At 44.7% G+C, this 23,085-nt stretch overlaps 1 protein-coding gene across 1 annotated transcript; it reads right to left on the bottom strand.

Annotated features, from left to right (window-relative positions):
* Positions 1 to 577: 577 nt before the first annotated feature.
* MYO1H (myosin IH) lies at positions 578 to 22,921 on the bottom strand. Its single transcript, XM_009880318.1, has 31 exons — positions 22,796 to 22,921; positions 21,611 to 21,726; positions 20,476 to 20,674; positions 19,888 to 19,968; positions 19,270 to 19,449; positions 18,372 to 18,470; positions 17,919 to 18,032; positions 17,518 to 17,589; positions 16,757 to 16,876; positions 16,347 to 16,414; positions 15,894 to 15,999; positions 15,300 to 15,380; positions 13,726 to 13,817; positions 12,163 to 12,257; positions 11,872 to 11,918; positions 11,568 to 11,648; positions 10,978 to 11,083; positions 10,577 to 10,694; positions 10,202 to 10,315; positions 9,146 to 9,222; positions 8,530 to 8,598; positions 7,823 to 7,907; positions 7,071 to 7,230; positions 6,094 to 6,177; positions 5,523 to 5,616; positions 4,606 to 4,661; positions 3,937 to 4,072; positions 3,308 to 3,375; positions 2,802 to 2,899; positions 1,722 to 1,821; positions 578 to 806 (listed from the first exon to the last, which is right to left on the bottom strand). The coding sequence occupies exons 1-31, from the start codon at positions 22,919 to 22,921 to the stop codon at positions 783 to 785; spliced, it is 3,066 nt and encodes a 1,021-aa protein (XP_009878620.1). The 3' UTR covers positions 578 to 782.
* Between the last annotated feature and the right edge of the window lie 164 nt (positions 22,922 to 23,085).

Below are 23,085 nucleotides of genomic sequence, written 5' to 3'. Positions count from 1 at the left end.
TCAGCAGGAGACTGGTTTCTTCTGAACGGGATTGCTCCAAGCCAGCACATCCCTGTTTAAGAGGTGGCATTTTGGTCATCTTTTAGAGTTTTGCTTCCGCTGCACCACGCATAGCTGCTGTGTGGGGAGAACTAGGACAGCGTCACTCTAAAAGCAAAGATCTTTGCCCATGTCAGAGTAGACAAGAAGGCAGCTTACTGAGGTTTCCCAATGGGCGACTTCGTATGCTGATGCACCGACAACAGTATTGGCACCAGCCCTATGGCTACGTTGAACCATCTCGCCACATACTGGAGAACTACCTGCTGGCATTAAGGGCTTTGCCAGTCTGCCTGAGAGAAAAAGGTGTTTTCAGACCAGAGTTAACTTCATTGATCTGCACTTGCAGTTCTGGTGAGTTGTGATGCCAAGTACAGCTAGAGAAACCTTTTTGCTTCTATCTTAATCCCTCCTGACTGGTCGGAGCTCTCAGTTCTTACTGAGTGCGCAGAGACAGCTATTTTATGTGTGGAACCGCCACTTTTGGTTTAAACGTTTCCCTGTGACTGTGAAATGAGCATCTATGCTCACTGGAATGTTACAGCAATATAATGGAATTTATTTCGCTATAGTTAAATAGTTTTAAGCCATAAAAAGAGAGCCTAAAAGATGCAAGCAAACTCTCAAATCACAGCAGCCCTATGGCATCAAAGAGTCAAGGGAGATGCGAATGCTGGTCTCATCCTGCAGGCTCCTTTCTGTTCCTAAACAAGACAGTGACCAGGAACAGGAACTGTTTCTCATCAAGACTTTGCCTGGGTTGACACCTGGGACAAGAAAATGAAGGAGTCATTAAGTTTAGTACAAGTGTTATTTCCTTGAGGTGTCCTTTCAGTGGGAAAAGAGGTTGTGTTGTTTCTGTTTAACAGTTGGCATGTAGAGACAACTCCCTTCATCTCCAGACTGCAAGGACAGCTCGCCAGTGTAGGAGGGTATTGCACCTCGGCATGTAATTCTTCCTTGGAGTTGTCAGCTGGCAGTACCAAAAACGCTAAGCTCACCAGTGAAGCTTTCCTTGTTCCTCCACCACACCTGCCATTTACTGCCTTGCAGCCCTGAGCTGATAAAAGGCAGGTTTAGCACCTCCCTGCCTGACCACGAGCAAGGACAGAAGCAAAGCTCCCACATTTTCCATAGCTACAGGCAGAGCCAGAATTTATTTTCCCCCTCAGCAGCAGTTCTGCCAAGACTGCCACTGGGTCAGAGCGATCCTTCCTTCTCAAATGACCTGCTTGGGTGACAAGAAATGCTTTCCCTCCGTCCCCCAACCGATTTCAGAAATAACTTGGTTGAAAGAGGCAACAAGAGGTGGCAAAAGGAGGACTCGGGTGAAGTTTGTAGGCGCACGTTGAATTTGGGCTCAGGCCAGGTTCTCTAAATGACCAAGCCAGGAGAGAACCTTGCTCCCTCTCCTCGTGCTAGCTTGAGAGAGTGAGTAGCAGTGACAGTTCATCTGCAAGATCTGTAGCTGTAACTCCCAACACAGTGAGGACCATCTATTATCTATTATCTTATGTAGGTAGATACTGAAGTTGTGCACCTCTCTGCCCTGTAAGAGGAATCGAGTCCTCCAGAACTCATACAAAAGGGCCCTCACTAGAGCTTTGGTGTGCTCTCCACAGGGCTTGAGCATCGAAGGAGAAAGCACAAGTCATATTCCCAGTGCTTAGATGAGGCCTTACCACTGTTAGTTGTCCATTTTTGGCTTTGAAGACCTGAGGCTCCTGCCCAACAGTAAACACCATTGTCCCTTCCTTCCCAGAGCCAATGCGGAACTGAAGACTGCAAATACAGACAGAATTACTCATTAGATGCTTTCCTCGCAATAGGCTTTACTCTAAGCCCCCTTTATTTTTGTTCCCTTGGCAAATCTCGTTAGATTAGAAGATCAGAGCCCTCCAGCTTAGGTAAATTTCCTAAACAATTGCATTATACCACACAACCCAGAAGGGTTTGATGAATGGAGCATGCCTGCCTGGTCCCGGCATTTGAATTTTCCTGGTGCAATTAAGCACTAGAAGATAAGCAGATCTGACCTGGAGAAAAACCACTGAACACACAGAATCTAATTACAATCGAAACGCAAAGGCCAGACAGAAAAGCTGGAGCAGAAGTACGGGTTTCATATGCCAGTTTCAATTTATGTAGAGATTTGAGAGACAGACTGCATCCACCTGCCATTAGCTTGGTGGCGTGACTGGGAAGGTTCCTGTGCTCAGCAATCACATTTCAGGGCCTTCCGAATCTTTTAGGGAGAGGAGCATTTATCCTGAAGTGACCCGCAGGCTCAGCCCAGCAAGCTTTCCTCAGAGCTGGTGCTAATGAGATCTGTCGTGAAAGCACTAAACCCACAACCTCAGGGCCCAGGTCACATCAGCAGAAGCCCGAAAAAAAGTGTTTTTAAAGTATAGTCACCTATAAACAAGTTGGGGTTTTAGGCAGTTCTTAGAGCAGAGTAGCACACCTGGCAAGGTGTAACCCCAACCATCGTGGAAGCACGCCTCGTTAGTGTGGGAAAAGGTTGTAAAGATTTTAAAGAATTTTCTCGTTCCAGCGTATCCCATCTTGTTTCCCTTGTGCCTATGAAAGCAAGCCATGAAAACACCCGTGCTGCTGCAACAGACCTAATCAGCTTAGGGCACTGTCTGCTGGAGTGATGTTAAGAGTTTTCACTGAGGTAGTCCAGGCCTAATAGTTTTTGAAGCAGGTTCTTCCATAAAATACAGCCTGCACAATACTACCCATTCAACTTTATTGCTTACCTTCCCTTCACAACTTTAACAAGGTTTTGCTTATTGGCCAGCATGCAGAGTTTAGTGACCGTCTCAAAGATATGCTCACATTGAAGTATCACATCTCCCTGGAAACAAAAATACAAGAGGCATAAAGTCATCTGGCATCGTCCCAGCACATAAGCCAAGCAGCAGCTGTGTATTCAGAGAAACTCCTTCCTAATGCTGGAGTAGCGGCTGCTGGGCAGAAGGGACTGATAACGACACAGCAATTACTACAGTCATGCACAAGTTTGGTTTGTTAAACATCCTTTCCAGGGGCTATCAGGATTTATAGTGACTTTGACTCTTAAAAAAAAACAGAAAAAGCGAAAGCTTTCATGGTGAGACAGCAAGAATGTAAAGGTCTAGCTGATTACAGAATTAGTAAACATCAGTAATTGTGTAATTCCAGTACTTCTTAGGAAAATATTCAAGTTGTGAGCTACAAGACCTTCTAGCCACAAGCTCACAGTAGCTACATTTCCATTTTCTACCTTCTGTTTGTTGTCCTCCGGAACGTGAATGACGAGAATCCCATCGCTCAGGTTACTGGTGGAAATACCTTCAAAAGAAACCCAAGAATTAGAGAAGAAGCTACCAAAGACAGTTCCACAACACCATCATCCTCTTCCCAGTTTTCAAAGTACCTTCTGAAGATCACTGTCTCTGTCATCCACTTGTCCATAAAACATTTCCAACAGTGGTTATTTAAACGTGGTGCATTAGTTGTTTGCTCCATACCCTTCCATGCTACCTTTGCTTTGGTAAGGGAGGAGGGAGAAAGTAAAGTATATATTCTACCCCTGGACTGTAGTTCAGACAATGGCAGGATTAAAAAATACCTACGAAATGGGGTAGAAAAGTTGGTTGGGGTTTTTCTTCATCCCCTCTATTTCAGCAGAAAGTGATGTCCTCCTGCATTTAAGTACTTCAAAGAACTGCATCCTCTTACTCATAATTTGTATTTCACAGAACTGCATGCTGACACATAGACCCTTTAAAAAGTGTTCTCAGGTAGATCGTTACTTCAAGTATCTTTCAAAGACCAAGTTTCAGACGTTTGTCTTTCCACCCTCAGTGTCACTGGCAGAAAGGGAAGCCCCGCACTGACTTCCACGATTACCTTTCAGAGTGGCGTAGTCTATTTTCTGCTTGATCTTGGCCATTTCCACCACATACGCTGAGGACTGGGTGAGAACAAGTAGCCGGTCTCGTGCTTTGAACCCGTTCCTGTCATATTTTATCACGGGGGTCACGTACTGAAAACAACGAGTTGGTATCAGCATTTCTCACGACCACAGGGCCCCGCGCTGGAAGCAGTTCAGCAAGGAGCAGCGCCGCACATCCCAGCTCACAACAGCGGCTGCTGCCAACCTCTGCTAACAACGACCTGGTTTCTTTATACTTGGAAACCCAGATGGCAGAATCATGCTTGGAGAAAGATGGTTTACCTGTGCCCTCTATGCCATAACCAGGGAAGTGCAGCGCACACACCTGAACGTCTCCTGCCCATTACTGCCCAAAAGGGGTTAGTGATGCTTTTTAAGCTTTTATTGAAAGGAATAATCTTAGATAATTTTTGTCTAGGTGCATTTTAAGACCCGTCTCAGTTTTAAAAGCAAGGAAATAGTCGCTACGCTGCTATTCATCAGTCTGCCCTGCCTCACAGACATGGCTGCAAGACAGCCTCAGGCATCACGGATTGCCCAGTCACGGAGCTGTGACCAACCAGCTCCAGGACCCCAGTGCAGCCGGTTCAAGGGCTGCTGAGCTCCAGCTGTCCTTCCCTTACCTTGATCTTCTCGCCGTGGATGAGCTGCAGTACTTTGGGGTTTATATCATTCTCTTCTGAGGAGCAAACCAGAAAGACAAACTGAATGTAGGTGACAGACGGCCACCGCTCCCACCAGCAAAACACCAGAGACCTGCATTAATTGTCCCCACGGTACACTCCCTTCTAAACTGAGGGTGTTCGCTTCCAGCTACTCCTAAACCCATTTCAGTGATTATTCCTGCCTGACAAGTAATTCACACTGGGCGTTACTGGCTGTTCTGGGGCCTGTTCTTGGTTCAGGCCCTGACACATAAAGACTCCTGCCGAGAACCATTCAGAGCATTTTCCCTTCTGCACAGTGCTCCAGCTGAAGCTCTCCGAAGCTTCCAATAACGACCCCAGCATTTCACCCACACACCACTGCTGCCGCGCCGTACCCAGTCTCCCAGATTCCTCGCCCTGCCATTGCACTACTAGTGCTGTCTTCTCATGCCTTTTATGTGCCTAACACCAGCCACATGGGTTCCCAAGGTTCACATCTCTCCTTCCCAGCAACTCCAGTCCTTGGGACTGGATCCCCACAGCTGGAGATGCTGCACTGCAACATCCCCGCTCAGCCTCCCTGCTCCGTCCAGCACAGCGAGGGGGGGTCCTGATCCATCCCAGCCCACAGGGAATTTTGCTTGGGTTTATGGCTCTCTATCCCAAGAGGGACTCCAGGTACCTCCAGTTTGAGAGCAAAGTCTGGCAGATTAATCCATTTTAGTGTCACCAGACACGACAGAGGAAGGGAATGGTAGGGCCCAAAGGCAGCCGGTGATGCTACCTTTGTCAGATGGGAATTTCTCATAGAAACTGAGTCTGTTTTGTCAAAGAGAGTTTTCCTGAGCAAGGAGCACGTGGCTGAATCCTTCAGGCGTTTGTTGTGTACTCACTTAGGCGGGTGTCCATGAAAGGCTGGTTTATGCTCTGCAGGTAGCCCTCCTTCTTCCCTCTGAAAACAGCACTTGCTACCACTTTTTGCTGTAACTGTTTTGAGAAGGAACAGCTTTTACTCTCTAAGAGTTTACCCATCGGTAACATCAGCAGTTCTAACGTAGGCACCGTTACTGCACAACATCATCCTTTTACTCATGCAATATTTACCTGACTCATGCTGCATTTCTTTCAACGTCTTTAGGTTATTCCTGTATTATGCCAAATAAAAGGGTAGTAGGGACTAAGCAGTCCTACGGGTCTTTTCTTATTTATGGACCTATCCTAATTATAAGAAGTGCAGTTTTAGTGCTATAAGATTAAGGCCAGTGCATCTGTAGGAACGCTGCACTGTACATTGTGGGTGCCACTGAAAACCCCCCGACTCCAGGCTCAGGAACATTTGCTCAGCAGAAGGAGCAGCAGTGTGTGAGAAGGTGCAGTCTGCATTTCAGACAGTTCACAGAGAGCAGATATCACACATGCACAGCGTGTTTTAACTCACACGTTTGCACTCCATGTATTAGTTACCTGCACTTTCCTCTCAGCAGTAACACCTCGGCAGTATTTCCTTACTAGGTTCCTAATGCAGATTTTCTGTAGCATCTCAGATGTCTACATTAAGAAAAAAAAAAATAAAATAGTGAAGTTGTGCAAACAACTGCTGCAGTCCTAACAAATACTTTTCCGGTGCAGGCTGTTTTTAACATCTAGTCACAACACATTTGAGCTCCCCCAGCCCAGAGCCCCACGTACCAAAGAGCTTTGCTACCAGAGAAGGGTTAATGCCCAGCAGCAGCTGAAGGATGTACAACACGAAGCAGCTGAGTCATTACTAGAGTTACTAAAAGCAGCAAACTCCATCTGTCACCCCCAGACGAGACCGCGGCACTGCACAGGTAGCACACCATTAGCATTGCTTTTCCCCTTACCTCCCGTCTGAGCTTTCTAATTTACTGGGCCCACCTCACCCACCAAGCACAGCCAGTGTGGGACTGATCTGCTCTGGTGCTGAGCCAGGCTATGGGCAAGATTAAAGGGGCCACAACAAATGTCAGCAACTGTTTCTAAGTGAGAGTTCTGCTGGAAGCAATTGGAATGTGCCCAATTCATGCACTGAGGCTACCTGTGCTGCTAAACCCAAACAGGATGAAAGGCTATGAGTCTATCTACCTCTGCTGCAAGCTTAAAACATTGTGGGATGAGTTTTGTCTTTAATAGGGTTCACGAGTTCACTTTTCCATCAGTGCATCTTCCTTTCTATTCCTTAAAACAAAAGCACCGAGCTCCCTCCTTTCCATTGGAAACTTAAACAACGGCACCATTCCTCTCACTCCTGTCCTCCCCCAAATACAGCGGATCCCAGGGTCTTCCAAAGGCTCTGCCATCACTCCTGAACAGAGGACAAGCCAGCAGATCACTGCTCTTTTCCTACATGAAGTGTGCACACCTGTGACCACAGAACAGAAGCCATCTCCACCTCTCCCGAAGCCTGCAGCAACCCTCACCTCTTCCAGGATGGAAGGAGGTCGAAGCCAGCTCTTGTCCAAGACGTTTTTTGGAACGTGGTCTCTGAGCTTCATCAGGTAGTTGTACTGCACAAGCTGCACAAATTCAATGTTCTCTGGACAAAGGGGTTTCTTCCGATTGATAAAGCCATTTATGAATCTACAGAAAATATCCAAACCAGAACTTACACATTATGTTCAGAAGTCAGTGGAAATGAAAGTCAAGTCACAGAAGGCACACAACAGGCTAGCAAATCATTACTGTTAGCTCAGGTACGCTGTCACCTGTGTTAAAGCAATGGAAATCTTGAGCTTTATAACATTCCAAACATTAACATGTTTTTCCCAGGCTTTGTTGACCAAAATACAGTGCTTTGGACTTAAAAAGGAAGACCAGCACTACTTCTGATGCAGTATTCAGGAGCTGGGTTTTAGGGGGTGGAAAGGGAGGTCCATATACGAAGAAAACAGATGGGCTTGCAAAGGATTGGTTTGAAGATCCCTTGTACCAATATAAACTAGCAGAGCAACAGAAATTGGTGCAAGTCAGAGAATTCCTGAAGAGGTGACAGGCACTCCTGATCAACCCCAGCTGGCAACTGTCCTCCTAGCTACAGTGATAGCTTCAAAATGGGTGTGAAGGAGACGGTTTTGACTCACTGTACTGTCAGTACTTGGGACTTGTTGTCCAGAGACCATCACTATGCTTTGACCCAAACCCCTCCCCACGACCACCACACAGTGATAGTTACTTCCTGATTGTTTGAACCGCCCACGTCCTCTTCTTGGCCGCCTTCCGTGCCAGTGCTCCTCGCCAACAAGCCTCCAGCTTGATAGCTGCAAGAATTAATCAGGTCCCCGTATTAGTATCAGAGGTCCTGTGCCATACTATCCTTTAAATTCATATAGCAGAAGTTATAACCGGCTCTTTTGTAGCTCTTCCCATCAGCTGATCTTTACAGTAAGAAGTTTAGAGTATTTTCTTCTCCATAATAACTGATCCGGCACTACCTGCACTGTAGAGCTCAGCATCAAGGCAGTGATGCAGTGTACACAGCACGCAGCTCATCTCGGAAAGCTGGCCTTTGAGCCTGCAGCATTATTTACCAGCTTGTCCACTGTGGTAACTGGGACTGTTTCCCTCGCAGTTAACGAGCAATTCCCTCGGTATGCCAGAACATCCCCACATGCACAGCAGAGGGTGCTGCTGCTGCACAGAGCTGCTCCCACAGCTGATGACTGGGGGACACCAAGGGCAGCACATGGTGTGAGGAACTAAACAGACCTCTGTGAATGCTCTCTATTCAGCTGTCACCTGCATCTGAGCCCAACACCCACAGCCCTGCAGGGAAGCTGCGAGTGCTATCTGCAGCGGCATGGATCTGTGACCTCCCAAAGCTACAATTCCTACTGGAAAGCATAGCCCTAAGCAGAGAGTCCTCAATTCCAAAACCCGTACCTGCTTCTCTCTTCTTCTTGTACTCTCTCTTTCCAAGACATCCTTTATATTTGGCCTGTAGTCTTGAAACTGGCAAAAAAAAAAAATAAAAAAAAAATCCAGAGACATCACTCATATCTACAGGATCAGAGCATTCAGGAGCTGTGCTCCCAGCAATCAGACCCCACGTCCCAAGGCACAGGAGGGTCTGCACAATCACTGAGGAACAGAGGTGCCAGAAAACCAACAGAACCAAAAGCAGCCTGCGTAGGAAAACGTGCCTATAGGCAGCCCTGAGTATTTATGCATTTTAAGCAGGTACAAACAGCTAACACTAGGATGAAACAGGTGGTATCCCAATTCCAGGGGAAAGGTACTTAGTGCATCTAGACACGGATACTAGTAGGACCAAGGAGCTCTAAAGGAGGTATGTATCTAGAACTCAAACACTATAGCTTGTGATTTCTCCCCACCCTGGAAAAAGATTACTAAGTTCTCCTTGGACTCTCCAGAGCTATGCAGACCAGGGGTCTCAGCTCTCACCACGGTGCATCTGCTGCATGAACCTGGAGCCCAGAAACACAGTTCACCCAGGCTCTTCTTTTTAGTCTATATACAAAGAGAACTGGAACCATACCTAACAGGTGCTTTCTGAATTCAAACGCATCTTCAGTAGCAAACAGAGTCTTTGGGAACCGAATGAATATTTTGGTTCTGAAAAAGAGACCACGAACAGCTTATTCACAGTGAGCCGTCATTTCAGCTGCCCTAACCAGGCTCACAGTCCTCCAACTAACTGTAATGCTAACGAGCTACATCTCCTTCCATAACCACTCTTCATTTGTCTAGCTGGCACATCCTGAAAGGGTGCAAAGGGCTTGGCAAAGGGTAGCGGGGAGAGGGAAGGAAGCAAACCACCAGTTACTGCACCAGGTCCCAGGTGCCCTGGAAGGTGCAGTGTGGAGACCTCTGCCTTTACCCAACTTGTAATTCTCAGTATCAGGATCCCTGCAAGTTTTCCAGGAGCTGCAGAGCTCAGGATAAGCAGCTGAAACACAGTGAAAACAGGTTTCCTTGTCTTTGCTACTATCCTAGAACTTAATACATGGATCCTGATAGCCACAGGCTGAAGGTGACATTGGAGAGCCCTGCCTTGCCCCATGCCTTAGCAGGGAGGACAAGGTTGTGATTCAGGAGTGGTTGCACAAGGCAGTTAAGAAAAGAACCTAAGCCTAAGACAGGCAAGTTGCCTCTGGCTACCCAGGCAAGCAGGGAAACCTGGAGCTGAAGCAAGGCAGCCCATCTCCCCCAACCCAGAGGCTGGGGAAACTCATCTGGATTCAAGCTTCCATGGAAACAGGAAGGTAAAAATAAAGAAAAAATTTATGAATCTGTGTTTTTCATCTGTCTCCTTGCTCCTGTGCATTGTATACCTTTAGGGTGAGGTTACTTTGGCCTGTTTTAAAGAAGTCACTTCTCAGAAGCCATCAGGTTTGCAGACCCAGACAGGTCTGCCCAATTCACATGGTCAAGCAAGAGCTAAGCTAAAGGGATCTGGTCACACCACTACATCTTGCAGCTCTCTGGGAAGCGCCACATGGTGGCTTGCAGTCACAGACAGGACAGAGGATCAAATATGGCAAGCACCATGCAGCTGACCAGCAGAGATCACAGCCAGAGAAACGAAGATTACCTTCCTAATTTGTATTCCTCCGGCTTGTAACCAATATGCTTGATGAGCTTCTCCACACCCTCAGCTGCTGGGCCATGCCAATGTGGCCAGGTAGCTGGACAGAGGGATTTATACCTGAAAGATCAGCAAGACATCAACACAAATGACTTGATAATTGAGGAACACCTTCCTGAAATTCTCCCCCACAGATTCCTACTGCTTTATCCAAGGCAGAAGATGCCAAAGCTGATCAAAATAGATACAGACAAAAACCACCTGTCTGCTGACATCTCCACATCTCGTATCACTGGGACTTGACATTTAAACAAGCCTTGTTCTGAATCCCTCGTGGGAGAGCAGGTTTACCTGGCTAGAGGGCAGAACAGCTCTTCTTACCTTTGCAAGAAGAGTTCGTACTTCCGCCGATAGGCAAAGCCAGCTCGTCTCACCCGCAAGTGCTCCATTAGTCCCAGGTATTTCACCTGATGGCGGATCAGATAATCATCAAACTTCCCTGTAGTAAGAACATACATATTCACTGGTAAAAATTGTCTGCAGAAGCTCACTCACTTGTCCGTGTATTGGGACATGTAAGGAAGGGATGGAATCCACAGTTACCCAAGGTGATGACTTTGCTGCTAGCTTAACTAAGAAATATATATCTCTATTTAATCTCTCTCTAAAATATACTTATATATTTTATATATATAGATTATATCTGCTGTACCTAGCTACAAGCTAAAGTCTCCCTCAATTCATTCCTTTATCTCAACTGTGCTTTCAGCCCAATGTCTTACCAGGCTCCTTGTTCTCATTAGGTTTAATACATCGGATATAAGAAGGCTCCTTGGACATCAGGATTTCTATAAGGCTCATCAGACTGTTTTTGAACTGGGTTGCAACCTGAGATGACATTGAAAGACGTTTCTTAGCTTTGGAACTCCAGCACTGCAGTAATTGAAGTCAACTTGTTCCCTGAACCCATTTTAAAACTGTAAGTAAAAGGCTGACATACGCATTAGCACCACTAAGCTTTTGAAGCATCGTTAAATCATAAGTTACTTGGACATAGTGCTTAGCAGGAATATTTGAACCCCTGCTGTGCAGCTGGACATGCAAGGCAGCCCTTCAGAAACTAACTACTGTTGGATGCTAGACACAGGGCTCATTTTAGAAGGATGCATTAATAACAACATTAAGGTATGTCACATTGGTAGCTGCTGTCTCAGCGACATCACTGTTCACCTCCCAGGAAGCTAGCAGGGGTGTAACACCAGCAAAAGAAAAATAATCCACAGAATTCAGGACTAAGGACAGGATCAGTGGTTAAATCAAGACTTGGGAAGTTGAATTTATATTCAAAGTTAAGAGTAAAGATAAAACTCACAGTCTCTGGTCTCCTCCTGTTATCTAGCTCTGATAGTAAAAAGCAGTCTCTAATGATGCCATTTTTAGAGTTGCACAGCACCTGAAACAGCAAAAGGGAAAAGCTGCCTTATTTAGCAGGTGCGCTATTCCTGCTGCGATGCTTCTGGGTTTGAGCAGCACAGCCGTCGGGAGATACATGTAGGTGCCTAAAGAACATTGCTAAGGAGAAATGTATGTTCTTGTTTGATACAGAGATTAAATACATCTTCTGCAAAACATCTCTGCTTCAAGCACGGTAACTTAAGAGCCTTTTTTGTTCTTACCTCTTTCAGGTTTCTGTACAGGAGATCATTATTCTTCTCCAGAAATCCTGAAGAAAGAAACACACCACCAACAAAACAAGGTTTAATTCTTTTTGAAGGCAACGCACTTCAGCGCAATATCTGGAAATTTATATCCCTGAAATTCACACTGCACTCACATTTAAGACTTTCAAGTAACAGTAGCTTCAGAGGGCAGATCTTTGGTAATTCATCTTCACATCAGGTTATTATCTACTGCACTAGCTTAAAAACCCCAGGTAACTTCTAGACTGGCACTTTGTTCGCACTCACCAACAGCACAGTAAGTGACTTCTCCTGCATAGTGAAGGAGGCGGAAATCCACCCAGTCAATCGATTTCCGTGTTTTCTGGTCTGCAAGCTTGCGGCTGCAGGGAAAAAAAAACCCCAAACACACCAAGAGAAAAAGCAGCAAATGGGCTTCCTCAGCTTGTTGAAAGTCACCTGCACAAAAAGCAGCTGTAGGAGAGCTGGGAGTCTATTTAATGTCTGCTCTATCAATATGGCTCTGACTGTGCAGTTATGGCCCATAATCAAATTATCATCTATCTGTCCATTCTGAACAGCTAACAGCAAAATTCCGTGTCAGCTGAAAAAGCTGAAAAGGTCAGTTACCACAAACTCCTCAAAATGTCTGTGACCTATCCTCACCATTTGGCAATGATCATCCTTTCCAGAAGTATTAAGATTTCCTCTTATAACATTCATTTAAACACATTCTCACTGCCTACATGAGAAAGAGATCACCAGCTTCCTCAACTTCAAAGTGAAAATGGGGCAGGGAGGGGGGGAAGGATTGTTTGAGATATTTTGCCCTAGAACAAGAACCCAAATACAAAGGAGGAATCAAAATTTTCAGGAATAGCAGGAAAATTTTAGAAAGCAAGGACTCCTGGGAGGAAAAAAAAAAAAAAAGATAAAAAGAAAAAATAAAAGAGCAACTTAACAGTTTAAGTTTCAGCTTTGTAAGCAGTCACTAACAGCAGAGTTGTGTGTCACAACAGCACATTAGTATATCAAAATTTCCTTCCAAGAGTATCGCCAAGTACAGATCCCATTTAAGTAGCTCTAGCACTTCTATTTAAAGCTTTTAATCAGGCAGAACAGTATTAAGGCACATTGTGGTGACAAGGAAGTTGGCTACAAATTTTCCACTTGGCTGGGATGAACTTCAGAGATGTAGAAACGGTGACAATTCAGCAGCGTGACTCTGAATTGATGACTTGTCAAAGCCCTTCAGCAGGCTTCTGCTGGGAACTGCCAGAACAGCCCAGCCCCACCACGTTCATCTGCCACCAAAACTGAATCCGAAAATAATACAAATTGAGCGTTAACCAAAACACCACTCATCTGGGAGATCTGAGCAGGAGCGTGTCTCTTCCCTCTTCGTACCTAAAGCTCACACATACCCAGGTGGACTCTTGAAAAACATTTATGTACCCCTCAGAGCCTGGGGCATTAGGATCTTCTTCACAATACCTTCAGCTTTCCCTGGAGCCAGTGGGGGACAAAGTCATCTATGGTCAAAGCCATCTATCCTCCATGGGCCAAAATCGTGGGCCAAAGCCATCTAATCTTTAGTCCCTAATTTTAGTGTGCTATGAAACCAGACTCAAAGATCAACATCACACTAGTAAAGAGACAGGAATCCCCCCCGCCCTCCCCAATACCCCAGGCCACGCTCTAACAGTGTAGCACATTACAGTGTTAGAGAGTGGATGAGCTGCTTGATTTTCTCTGGTACAAAGCAAAAATTGTTCCCTCCCCAATACTCTGTTATGGGTAAGAGATGGGAAGAGTTTTGTCTGCGATAGGATACAGAGTGTAAATGCATACGTCACGAAGTGGGCATGATCTCCTACTTTCTCTTCCAGCTTTTCCAAGAAGCTCAAATCAGTGGCTTCACCAGGTCGTAAGCATTCTTCATCCTGAAACAGCAGGCACTGGATCAAATGCTGCTCGGAATAGGCTATTCCCTCCTTGCCAATGAATATTACAACTTCGTTTCACAAAACGAAAGAGCTTGGATACAATTTGGGATACTCATTTGGGATGAGTTCTACTTTATACAAGCAATTTCCTAGTTCAATTTAGAGCTTCACTTTTCTGTTGTCAGTAGAACTGTCAAGACAAGTCAAGTTTAGTCAAATCTGCCTTTTTCTTCCAAATCTGGCAATGCCCTGCCTCATCCTTTGTTATTTGTAGTTCACTTAAACAAAAACAGTGAGAAAGATGACGTCATTAGACACCAAAACTCGGAAGGATCAGAAGGACTCTCGGTCTGGATGAATCGCAGAGTTGTGGGGGAAAGACAAGCTTACAGATTACCCTTTTCTAACCCAAGCAACACAACTCTTCCTGCTCCCCCAATTGTACTACATGTAGAAAAGTCCTTGAAAGAGCGATGCATTACAATATGAAGCTAATGCTGAGCTTCAGCAGCACCTTCTCTGGATTATGATGTGCTAATCTACTGTCTTCTATACCGAGGCAATAAAAATTCTCAGCTTTGTGGACATGTCAGAGTAGCAGCAAGGGACAACTCAACTTCAAGTTTGGCTACATGTCTCTACAGGAAGGAGATTACTAGATTTCTTACTAATTAATGTTTGCATGCAAGAAAGTATCAACATGGCAGTTAGCTTGTGTACTCAAACTCCTCCCCATGGAACTGTGCACTTCTCGAAGCAAAAAGCATTACACAGCATTGCAGAACAAGCTCCTTACTAAAGGCTCTGGAGAGAGGCCTTCAGCCTCTCACATTTCTCCTGCCATCCCTATGAAGGCACAAAGAGGATGTTCTTCAGATCAGTATTTTAGGAGCGGTAACAACTAAAGGGCGAGGAAACAAGAGGAAGACCAGGAGGAGGGAGGCAGCTCTCAGGTTTCTCTCCTAGCTGAGCCCTTCCGAAGCGTCAGACAGTAAGGCTAGCAAGTCACGTAAGCAGAGAGATGGGATGAATTACCCTCTTTCATCTTTATGAGAGCCTGGCTGGCTGGCTTCAGGTGGCTACGGAGAAGCGCTCCCGGTGTTCTGCAGTCTCCCTAATGGTGCTCAGAAGCAGCCTGGGTCCCATCCCTGTAGCTGACTATAGCCAGACAGGTTGCTGCAGGTACCTTCCTTCTATGCCTCAGTGTCTCCAGGCGAAAAGCAGAGAGGATGGCCTAGGTCTGCTTTTGCAAGCACTCAGAGTTGCTGTGGAAGCAGCATACCTCCTTTAAAACCCACAGCTCTCTAGCAAGCAGACCCTCTACCTTAATTTTCTGGGTCTTTGTTTACGAGGTCTATTTGTTTACATTCTGAATAACGCAGACCCATCACACAATTAAAGGAAAAAATACCATTATGGACCATTACAGTAGGGAATAAGCAGGCATTTTAATTTAAGTAGCACAAACTCTGCTCTTACCAGAATGGAGATTATTCCTTTATGCTTCTGCTCAACCAGGTCACAGATGATCTTGTTATTAAAATATGGAATTGGTTCCCACTGAAAAGAAGAGGAAAAAAAGGAAGATGAGTTTGAGAGGAAGATCTTTTCCTTGCAATTTTTAAGTTGTTTGGAGCCAGGTTCCAATCAGTGTTGTGATTTAGGACCACCCAAGCTGCTGGGGAAAAAGTGACAGCCCAGCGATCCATCACCCACGCTACAGTCTTCCTGCTTTCAGCAGCCTAGACCATCCTCTTGTTCTCTACATTAATGCACTCCATCTGCCAGTGTCTACACTGCTGGAGCTCTTTATTTCTACAGTCACACTGCCACTACTGACCTTCTGAGTTTTGGGCAATGTCCCAGTCCTTTCTTAGACACCGCAAATTAAATCTAAGCTAGATTACACTGCAAAAGGGTTACAGAAGGACACCCAGGGCTATCTTATACTTCCCATGTGAACAATTCAAAGTAAAAAAAGAAAAAAGCAGGATGCCGTCTTCATTGAGGATCAAAAGCATCCAGTGTAATGGCAGCGCAAAGGAAAATGAGAGGGGGAAAATAATAAGTTACCTCGATCCCTTCCAGTTCATACTCCTCCTGCTCTGCTTTCAACGTCATCTCAATCAACAGCTGCTGGAGCTTCTCATTGCAGTAATTAATGCAGAACTGCTCAAAGCTTTAAAGTGGTTAAATGAGCATTAGCTTTTATTTATTGCATGGACAGTTTTACCACTGTTACATTTTACCACTGCCTACTGGTTTCCAGCCAGATAGCCCGCTTCTATACAGACCAAACCCACACATTCCTCCCACACTGTTGTGCCAATGGCTCCAACCCAGGAAAGCAGTCCAAGCTAAAGCTTTCACCAGCGGGTTCAGCTAACCCAGTGCACGCAGATTTGGCAGTCCCCTGTAGCTTGTCTTTCTGGGATAGGACTATGCCCCAGAAGCCATGTAGGGCTTCAGCAAATGCACCCACCAGCGTGAGGACAGATGACCCCAAGCCTCAGGAACAGCTGTTACCTGTTTGTGTCCAGCACTTCAAAACCATAGATATCCAGCAGGCCAATAACTGTTTTCCGAGTTGAATCCTGTTAAAGATACCATTGCTCTGTAATTGCTGCTTCAGCTGATGCATCTTCCCTGCGTGTTTCATGTTGTTTCCTTCATCTAAATTCTAAGCTTTCTCTTGGAGACCTTTGTATCACATGCCAATGGATTAGCCACTTTAAAGCAGGTAATGAACTGCTAAAACTCTTTAACACACCACCTTCCACACCTAACTACACAGTTTTCCAGCTCAGTGCTGTGGGATGCCCCTACATCAATTATCAAGCAACCAAGATATTTGGTGATGAGTGCTGTAGGGAGAAACTCTGCTCAGTGTGCTAGGAGGGCTCAGTGTCTAGGAAGATACTAGATAAGAAACTAACCTTGTTGGCAAGAGAGCTGTTAATTTTGTTGACTAGCCAAGTGAAGGTTCGTCCATAAATTGCCTTTGCGACTGCGTCCCGAGCGTAGAATGCCAGATCCACGTTCAATGGGCTTAGGACCTAAAACCAAATAAAGATATGCCAGAGATTATGAACACCACAGATGATCAGAGCAAGCTCCTGCAAAGCCAGTTCACACTTGTGGCTTGGAGAACCAGCCATATTGTCTTATACCACAGCACAGTGTAGCTGCCTACAGCTTTATTTACCATCAGTGTCACGTTAGTCTGGTGTATGGCCAGAAGCCAGCAGGATTGTGATACTACGTTTTGGAGAGTACTATTTTAGACAAGTGGGGAAAGTATTCTGACTTCCTTTTAGTTTTATTATTAAACTTGGTACACAATGCTCAAAGAGCAGTTTTTACCAGTGCTTTCCTCTGTTTGTGCAGCCATTTCCCCAGAAAGCACTCCAGGGACTGAACAAAAGGAAATTGTTTGGCTCAAACACAGTGCTGCCTGCAAGTCCCTGTTCCTAGCTTTTTAAATAGTTATGACCTTGTTCAGCAGTAAGCCTCTAATAAAGGGAATATGTTTTAGTTTAACATCTCAGGCTAGAAGAAGAAGGTGATATGGAGGAGAGAGACAGCCAGAGTGATCTGTTTTTACTGTAACACTGCTAAGAACAGGGTCCCTCGTCTGTCACCACCACTAGCTGGGGTGGCTCCCACCTGCCTGGGGTTACAAAGGACTACTCGATACCTCTTCAGATCTGGCTTCGATCTTCCGGTGCGTGAGAGCTTCCTGCAGAATGGACAAGTGCACACCCAGTAGCTGCAGAGAAAGAAACACCTGCACTCAGAGTACGGCCAGCAGGAGACTGTTTAAATAAGCAGTACTGTGTGATCAGTAGGGCATAACCCCCCAGTCCATTCCCAGTTATACTCATCTTTGAGCGACAATAAGTAAGTAAGTTTCAGAGAAATGTGCTATATAGAAAAGGGGCCCTACAATTCAAGACAGTTTATAACAAGACCTGGGTATTTATATAGCAATTCTTCTGCTTTTGGGAACAGATGCTTTTGTCCTCAAAAGAAAAAAACAGCAATGTTAAGGCTTTCTTCATAGCACTTGTAATACTGACACTATCTCAGAAAAGATACCTTTGAAATCCATTTGATCTGCGTGCCATCGCGAATGATGGCATGTCCATTGCTATCTTCTTCAAACTGAATGTTCCCGAGGTGCAGGACACTAGCAACAATCCCAAAGAGATGCTAATAACGAGAGATACACCATTAGAAAACAGGTTGCCACAGCTCCATGGGATGGTACTACTCTTTCCTACCCATGCTAATAAACAGCGTATTGGCTAGGCTGAAGGAGGTGAGTCACATAACCTGCTTCAGAGACATGCTACCACCAATTGCCATCGTGCTGTACTAAGTGATAGAACTCTTCACTCACCCGCTCCCTCCGTCCCCACAAAATGATGTGCTATTCCATCCTTAACACCTCTCCCAAGTAAGACTGCTTCCATCATTTTTAAGGAAAGACAGCAGCGCGCTCCTTACTTTAATTCCCTTTGGTAGGCTCAGTCCCTCTTACGTGCATACCTCTATATCTTTTTCAGTAAAGTCAATGATAGAAAAAGCTTTGCGGACTATTTTCCAGTCATTTTTGTCATTAATAGAAAACACTTTGGCACATCGACCCTGTACAGTAAAAGAAAGATTAATTAGTACAATTCATTGGCAAAGCAATTTTATTATCAGCAACAAACATAGCATACTACTTTCATTTCCAGTTTCCTCAGTCTGTATAGATGCAGTCTGCAACTACCTAGCAAATTTGTTTCACTCCTGCTAATCCTGAAAATGGCTCATTTGATCAGATCTTTCAACTTATACTTAGATCTTCAGATAACTTAAAGCATTGAGCTTGGATAGCAATTACCATAAAATGGCTAAGTCATGAAGAGCTTGATCTTACAGCCATCATCCATTTTCATGGTAATATCATCTTCCACCCAAGTATTCTTCACTACCATGAAGGAAGCTGTATGCTGCAGAACCATACCTATGGACCTCTATAATATGAGGTCCATAAATCCCAAGAAACTCATTTTATATCTGGTGATAATGACTTTTTTTACGCTCTGATGGCCTTGCTGTCACTGGGTCATGTTGCCCAAAAGCTTGTTTCTGCCCCCACAACTATTATCTGCTGATCCAATAGGAGATATGATCCCTTATAAGCCACTTATCATGTGGATCCTTAGGCAATCATAGCTAGAATAGTTCCTGCTACAAAAGCACCCAGGGTAGAACGGTGCACAACAGCCTTGGGGCAAATACGTTTGCAACCAACCCGCCTGCGAGTCTCACTATAATGTGACACACAGCGTGTTCTCTCAGCAGCTCAGCAGTGCACTTCATACGCGAGGAAAGCTGCATTTGCAATCCCCACAATTCCAGATGTAAGATAGAGAGAGAGGGACGAGCTCTCACCGACCTGGATGAGATACGCGTACTTTTGGGGGTTGCGCTCCAGCCCAAGCCAGCAAAGAAGATCTTTGTCTCCACCCTCTAATAACTGGTAGAAAATATGGAAATTCCTTTCTCCATGGTTTTGATGGACAACTCGGGATTTCTCAATCAGGTAACTGAGGATGTGCCCTCCTACTGGAGCTCCCTAGCAGAACAAAGCAGTCAGATCAACACACCAATAGATATAAACAACATCCTTATGACAGCTGTTCCTCCACACCTAGGAACAAGGAGCAGCATCAGCAGAAGCATGTTTCTGCTGTTACTCATCTGCCATCTTGTGTTTAAGAGTTAGTATCCAACCACAGTACAAGCTGTATCTAAAGAGTTTGCTGTCCTTCTGATGTAACTTGTGCTTTACAACAATCTATATTAGCTTTCTACTGAGCACTGGCAGCATTGCCAGTAATATAGGAAGCTTTCAGGATGTATAACTAGTAGCTTTACTTGCAAAATGCAACGCCTGTAAAAATACGTCCAGAAAACTGCAGTGTAAGTCTTAAATCCTGGGCTGCCTGGTAAGCGGCCAAGAGGCTCACGGGTACGACTTGTTTAAATAGCGGGCCATTAAGTTTGTTCTCACCTTAAAATCAAATTGGATATCCATGTATTTCCCAAATCTACTCGAGTTGTCATTACGCAGAGTTTTTGCATTTCCAAAAGCCTATGGATAAACAGACAGATTAAGTCACTTGTAATCTTACTGAGAACCTGACACCCATGACAGGACACGGTTCCAGTAGCAAAGACTCGCTGCATCAGCTGAGTCCTCCTATAGAATTTAATGGGATTAAAGAAATACAAACTAATGTATTTCCCTAGGTTTAATGTGGAATTCAGCTAAACAAATGATCGTTCTTTTTTTATATGACCTATAACTGAAGGCACAAGGAATTTTGTATAGTGTACAGTTACCTTGTACTCCCAGGTTTCAGCTATTCTCCACTATAAAACCTGAGTTTAAATTTCTAAACATTAATTGATATTAAATCCCAAGCATTCTTTCGGAGGTGGTGCTGCCAAGAGGCCGGATGTATGTTATTATTTATGTTATGTATGCAGGTGCAAAATCATGTAAAATAGTCTGGTGTGTAGACTTCCATCAAAGTCTTGCGGAGTGAGGCCACCAACACCAGTTCTTCTGCATTTTATACCTTTATTTAGTTTTTACCTCCAGAACAGGATTGGAGAGTAGCAGACGATCACGGACAATCTGCAGCTGCTCCGTAGTTGGACAGGTTACTGCATAATACTGCAAGATCTTCTTGGATGCTTCTGTCTTCCCAGCTCCGCTCTCCCCAGAGATGAGGATAAAATGGTTGTTGTACTCACTGCACATCACCCGGTAGGCATTGTCAGCTATGGCATATCTGAACAAGGATCACAAGAAGTATTCAGAGGACAAGCATCTGTTAGAAAGGGCAACAGTAGGCAGATTATCAAAGGTTTTTCAGTTCTTAGTCCTCATCTAACATTACAAGTATTGGACATGATGGGAAAGCACAGCTCAAAACACAAGACTGACTCGAGGTCTCATAGTAAAAACCCAGTCTGTATTTTAGGGACAGATGGGGCTTGTTCTTCTTCCCCACTGTTACTGTAGGATTTATACAGGCTGCATGTATTCCTGGTGAATACAGTTTATACACAGCACGGACTCCCTGTTTGATAGCAGAGGAGCCAGATTTGATTCCAGGAAAGATCTCAATTTCTGCTGACAGAGACAGATACAAAGATAACCAATAGTAGAGCCTTCACCTATAAGCCACTTAAAGAAGAAAAAAGGAAAAAAGAAAAACCTACTCAAATCACCACCCAACAGCTTCCAACCAGCATATAATTCCAGCTCAAAGTTCATAAGTTCAGGCTTCTTCTCCTCCCGCGAAGTCCAAGTGGAGGCCCATGGTTGCCTCCACTGACACGGGGCCTCAGAGGACAAGGCAAGATGTGTTTTGAACAACTGAAGGAAAAGATTTTGACTTGCACACGGACACAGTCACGCGGTGGTCTGACTAGACCATATGTAATGAGGAGGGGACACTGAGCACTAGTCTGGACAGTTATCTTCAAGATAACTCTACCCCTACAGTTTCCCCAACATCACTTCTGCAATCCTTTTGTTCCTCTTTTATTCTCACAGTCAGGTAGAAGACAGAAACAAAGACATCCTTACCTACAGGAAGATAAGAATATCAGCATTCACCAGACCCAGTGACTGTGAATACACATCCTTGTTGCTAGTACACAGCATTACAGGGAAAACCCAATTTATTCATATAAACTGAAATCCTAAGGGTTCTACTTACAGATGTGGTGGCAGTTCAAAAAAGTTTACCCCTCGATAAAGCTGCATCTGTGTCACTGTGTAGATATCCAGCTCTTTGTAAGGGTTGACGGATACAAGAAGAGTACCAATATATGTCTGCAGGGAGAAAGAATGCATACAGGTGGGAAACCTGTTCCATCACTACAATGAAAGAGGAGTCAAGCACATCAGAACATTCTGCAAGAAAAACCAGAAATGATGGTACAGAATTCGTTATGAGAGGAGAAAAAAAAAAACAAACAAACCAAAAAAACCTCCACAGGTGTCACTACTTCAAAGACAACACCAAGCTTCTTGCAAAATCTACCCGGTGAAGGGGGGAGTTGATCAGTAAATATCAAGCTTAGAGCCTTGCATGTTACATATAAGGTTTTGGTATCTCACGATGCTTATGGATTTTTCTTTTCCTCCTTAAAGTTAACATAATAATGCCCTTACTATCCCAACTCTGTTTCACAAAAATCTTTGGAAACGACCAGTAACTAATGCTGTGAAGGAAAGCCAAGCAGGATAGCTATTCCATAGACAGCTGTTCAATACAGAAAACTCCTTCTTGACTGTGAAAGGTGATCAAATAACACATTTCAGGACATTACACATTACATTTTCCCTTATTTGAATACCTTTTCAACGCATCAAAATGCGCTATTCTACCTTCTTTTCAATTCTTTCCATTCGTGTCATGCAAATATCAGTTCTTATTTGACAATGGGCACATTTAGATACTACTTGCCACTGCTCTAAGCCAATGTATAACCTTGGGGCTGCTGAGAAAATGGATGGGGCTGTGAAGTCATCTTAGTTTGCACCACAAAGTACTCAGCACTTCTCAGACAAGTCAGATACCACATACAGCACTGCCTTACGTTCAGCACTGCCTTGACTTCAAAGTGTTTCACTTTCCCACTCCCTTACTATTTACTGCATATCATTTGAAACTTTGTGAGGCAACTCGGAGCAAGCTGAGACTATTATTTGCATTAGCTAAAGTAGACAAACTACTACTGTGTGATCACTCTGCTGGGTACTACTAACATCTAGTAGGTTTATTGTTAATACACAGACACATATACACAGCTCTTCTTTCTAGATCTGACTAGCAAGGCCACACTTAGAGACATTTCACTTGCCCCAGGCTACAAGAATCCACATGACTAGCACTTACATAGATGAGGTTCTCTTGATATCGCTTGCGAAGGTTATTCAGGAAAGCAGTCTCACTGGTGTGGGAGTCCAGAAGCACAAAGTCCTGCACCCCGACCCTGTCCCGGGCTATCAGAGCCCCTTCCATGTTTGCATCAGTGTTATCTTCCACTTCTTCTTTCTGTAACACAAAGGTTGTACGATACAGAATTAGGAGAGGGCAGATGATAGGGACCCTAAGGCTCAGCTAAGTCCTTCACCATACCCCAGGGAGAAATCAACCTTCCACGGGTAATGCCAAGACATTATTAT

The sequence above is a fragment of the Charadrius vociferus genome, unplaced genomic scaffold, assembly GCF_000708025.1.
Source record: "Charadrius vociferus isolate BGI_N301 unplaced genomic scaffold, ASM70802v2 scaffold332, whole genome shotgun sequence".
NCBI classification, from domain to species: domain Eukaryota; kingdom Metazoa; phylum Chordata; class Aves; order Charadriiformes; family Charadriidae; genus Charadrius; species Charadrius vociferus.
This window is presented reverse-complemented; position numbering and strand designations above follow the sequence as displayed.

Excerpts from the sequence above, each read along its gene's own strand:
- MYO1H (XM_009880318.1), bottom strand. The coding sequence starts at position 22,921 with ATGGAAGGGGCTCTGATAGCCCGGGACAGGGTCGGGGTGCAGGACTTT. Across the intron at positions 17,590-17,918 it reads AGATCAAATGGATTTCAAAG|CTACTGGGTGTGCACTTGTC; the intron begins GTATCTTTTCTG and ends CTTTCTCTGCAG. Across the intron at positions 10,316-10,576 it reads TACGAACTCTTCTTGCAAAG|GTATAAATCCCTCTGTCCAG; the intron begins GTAAGAAGAGCT and ends CTGATCTTTCAG.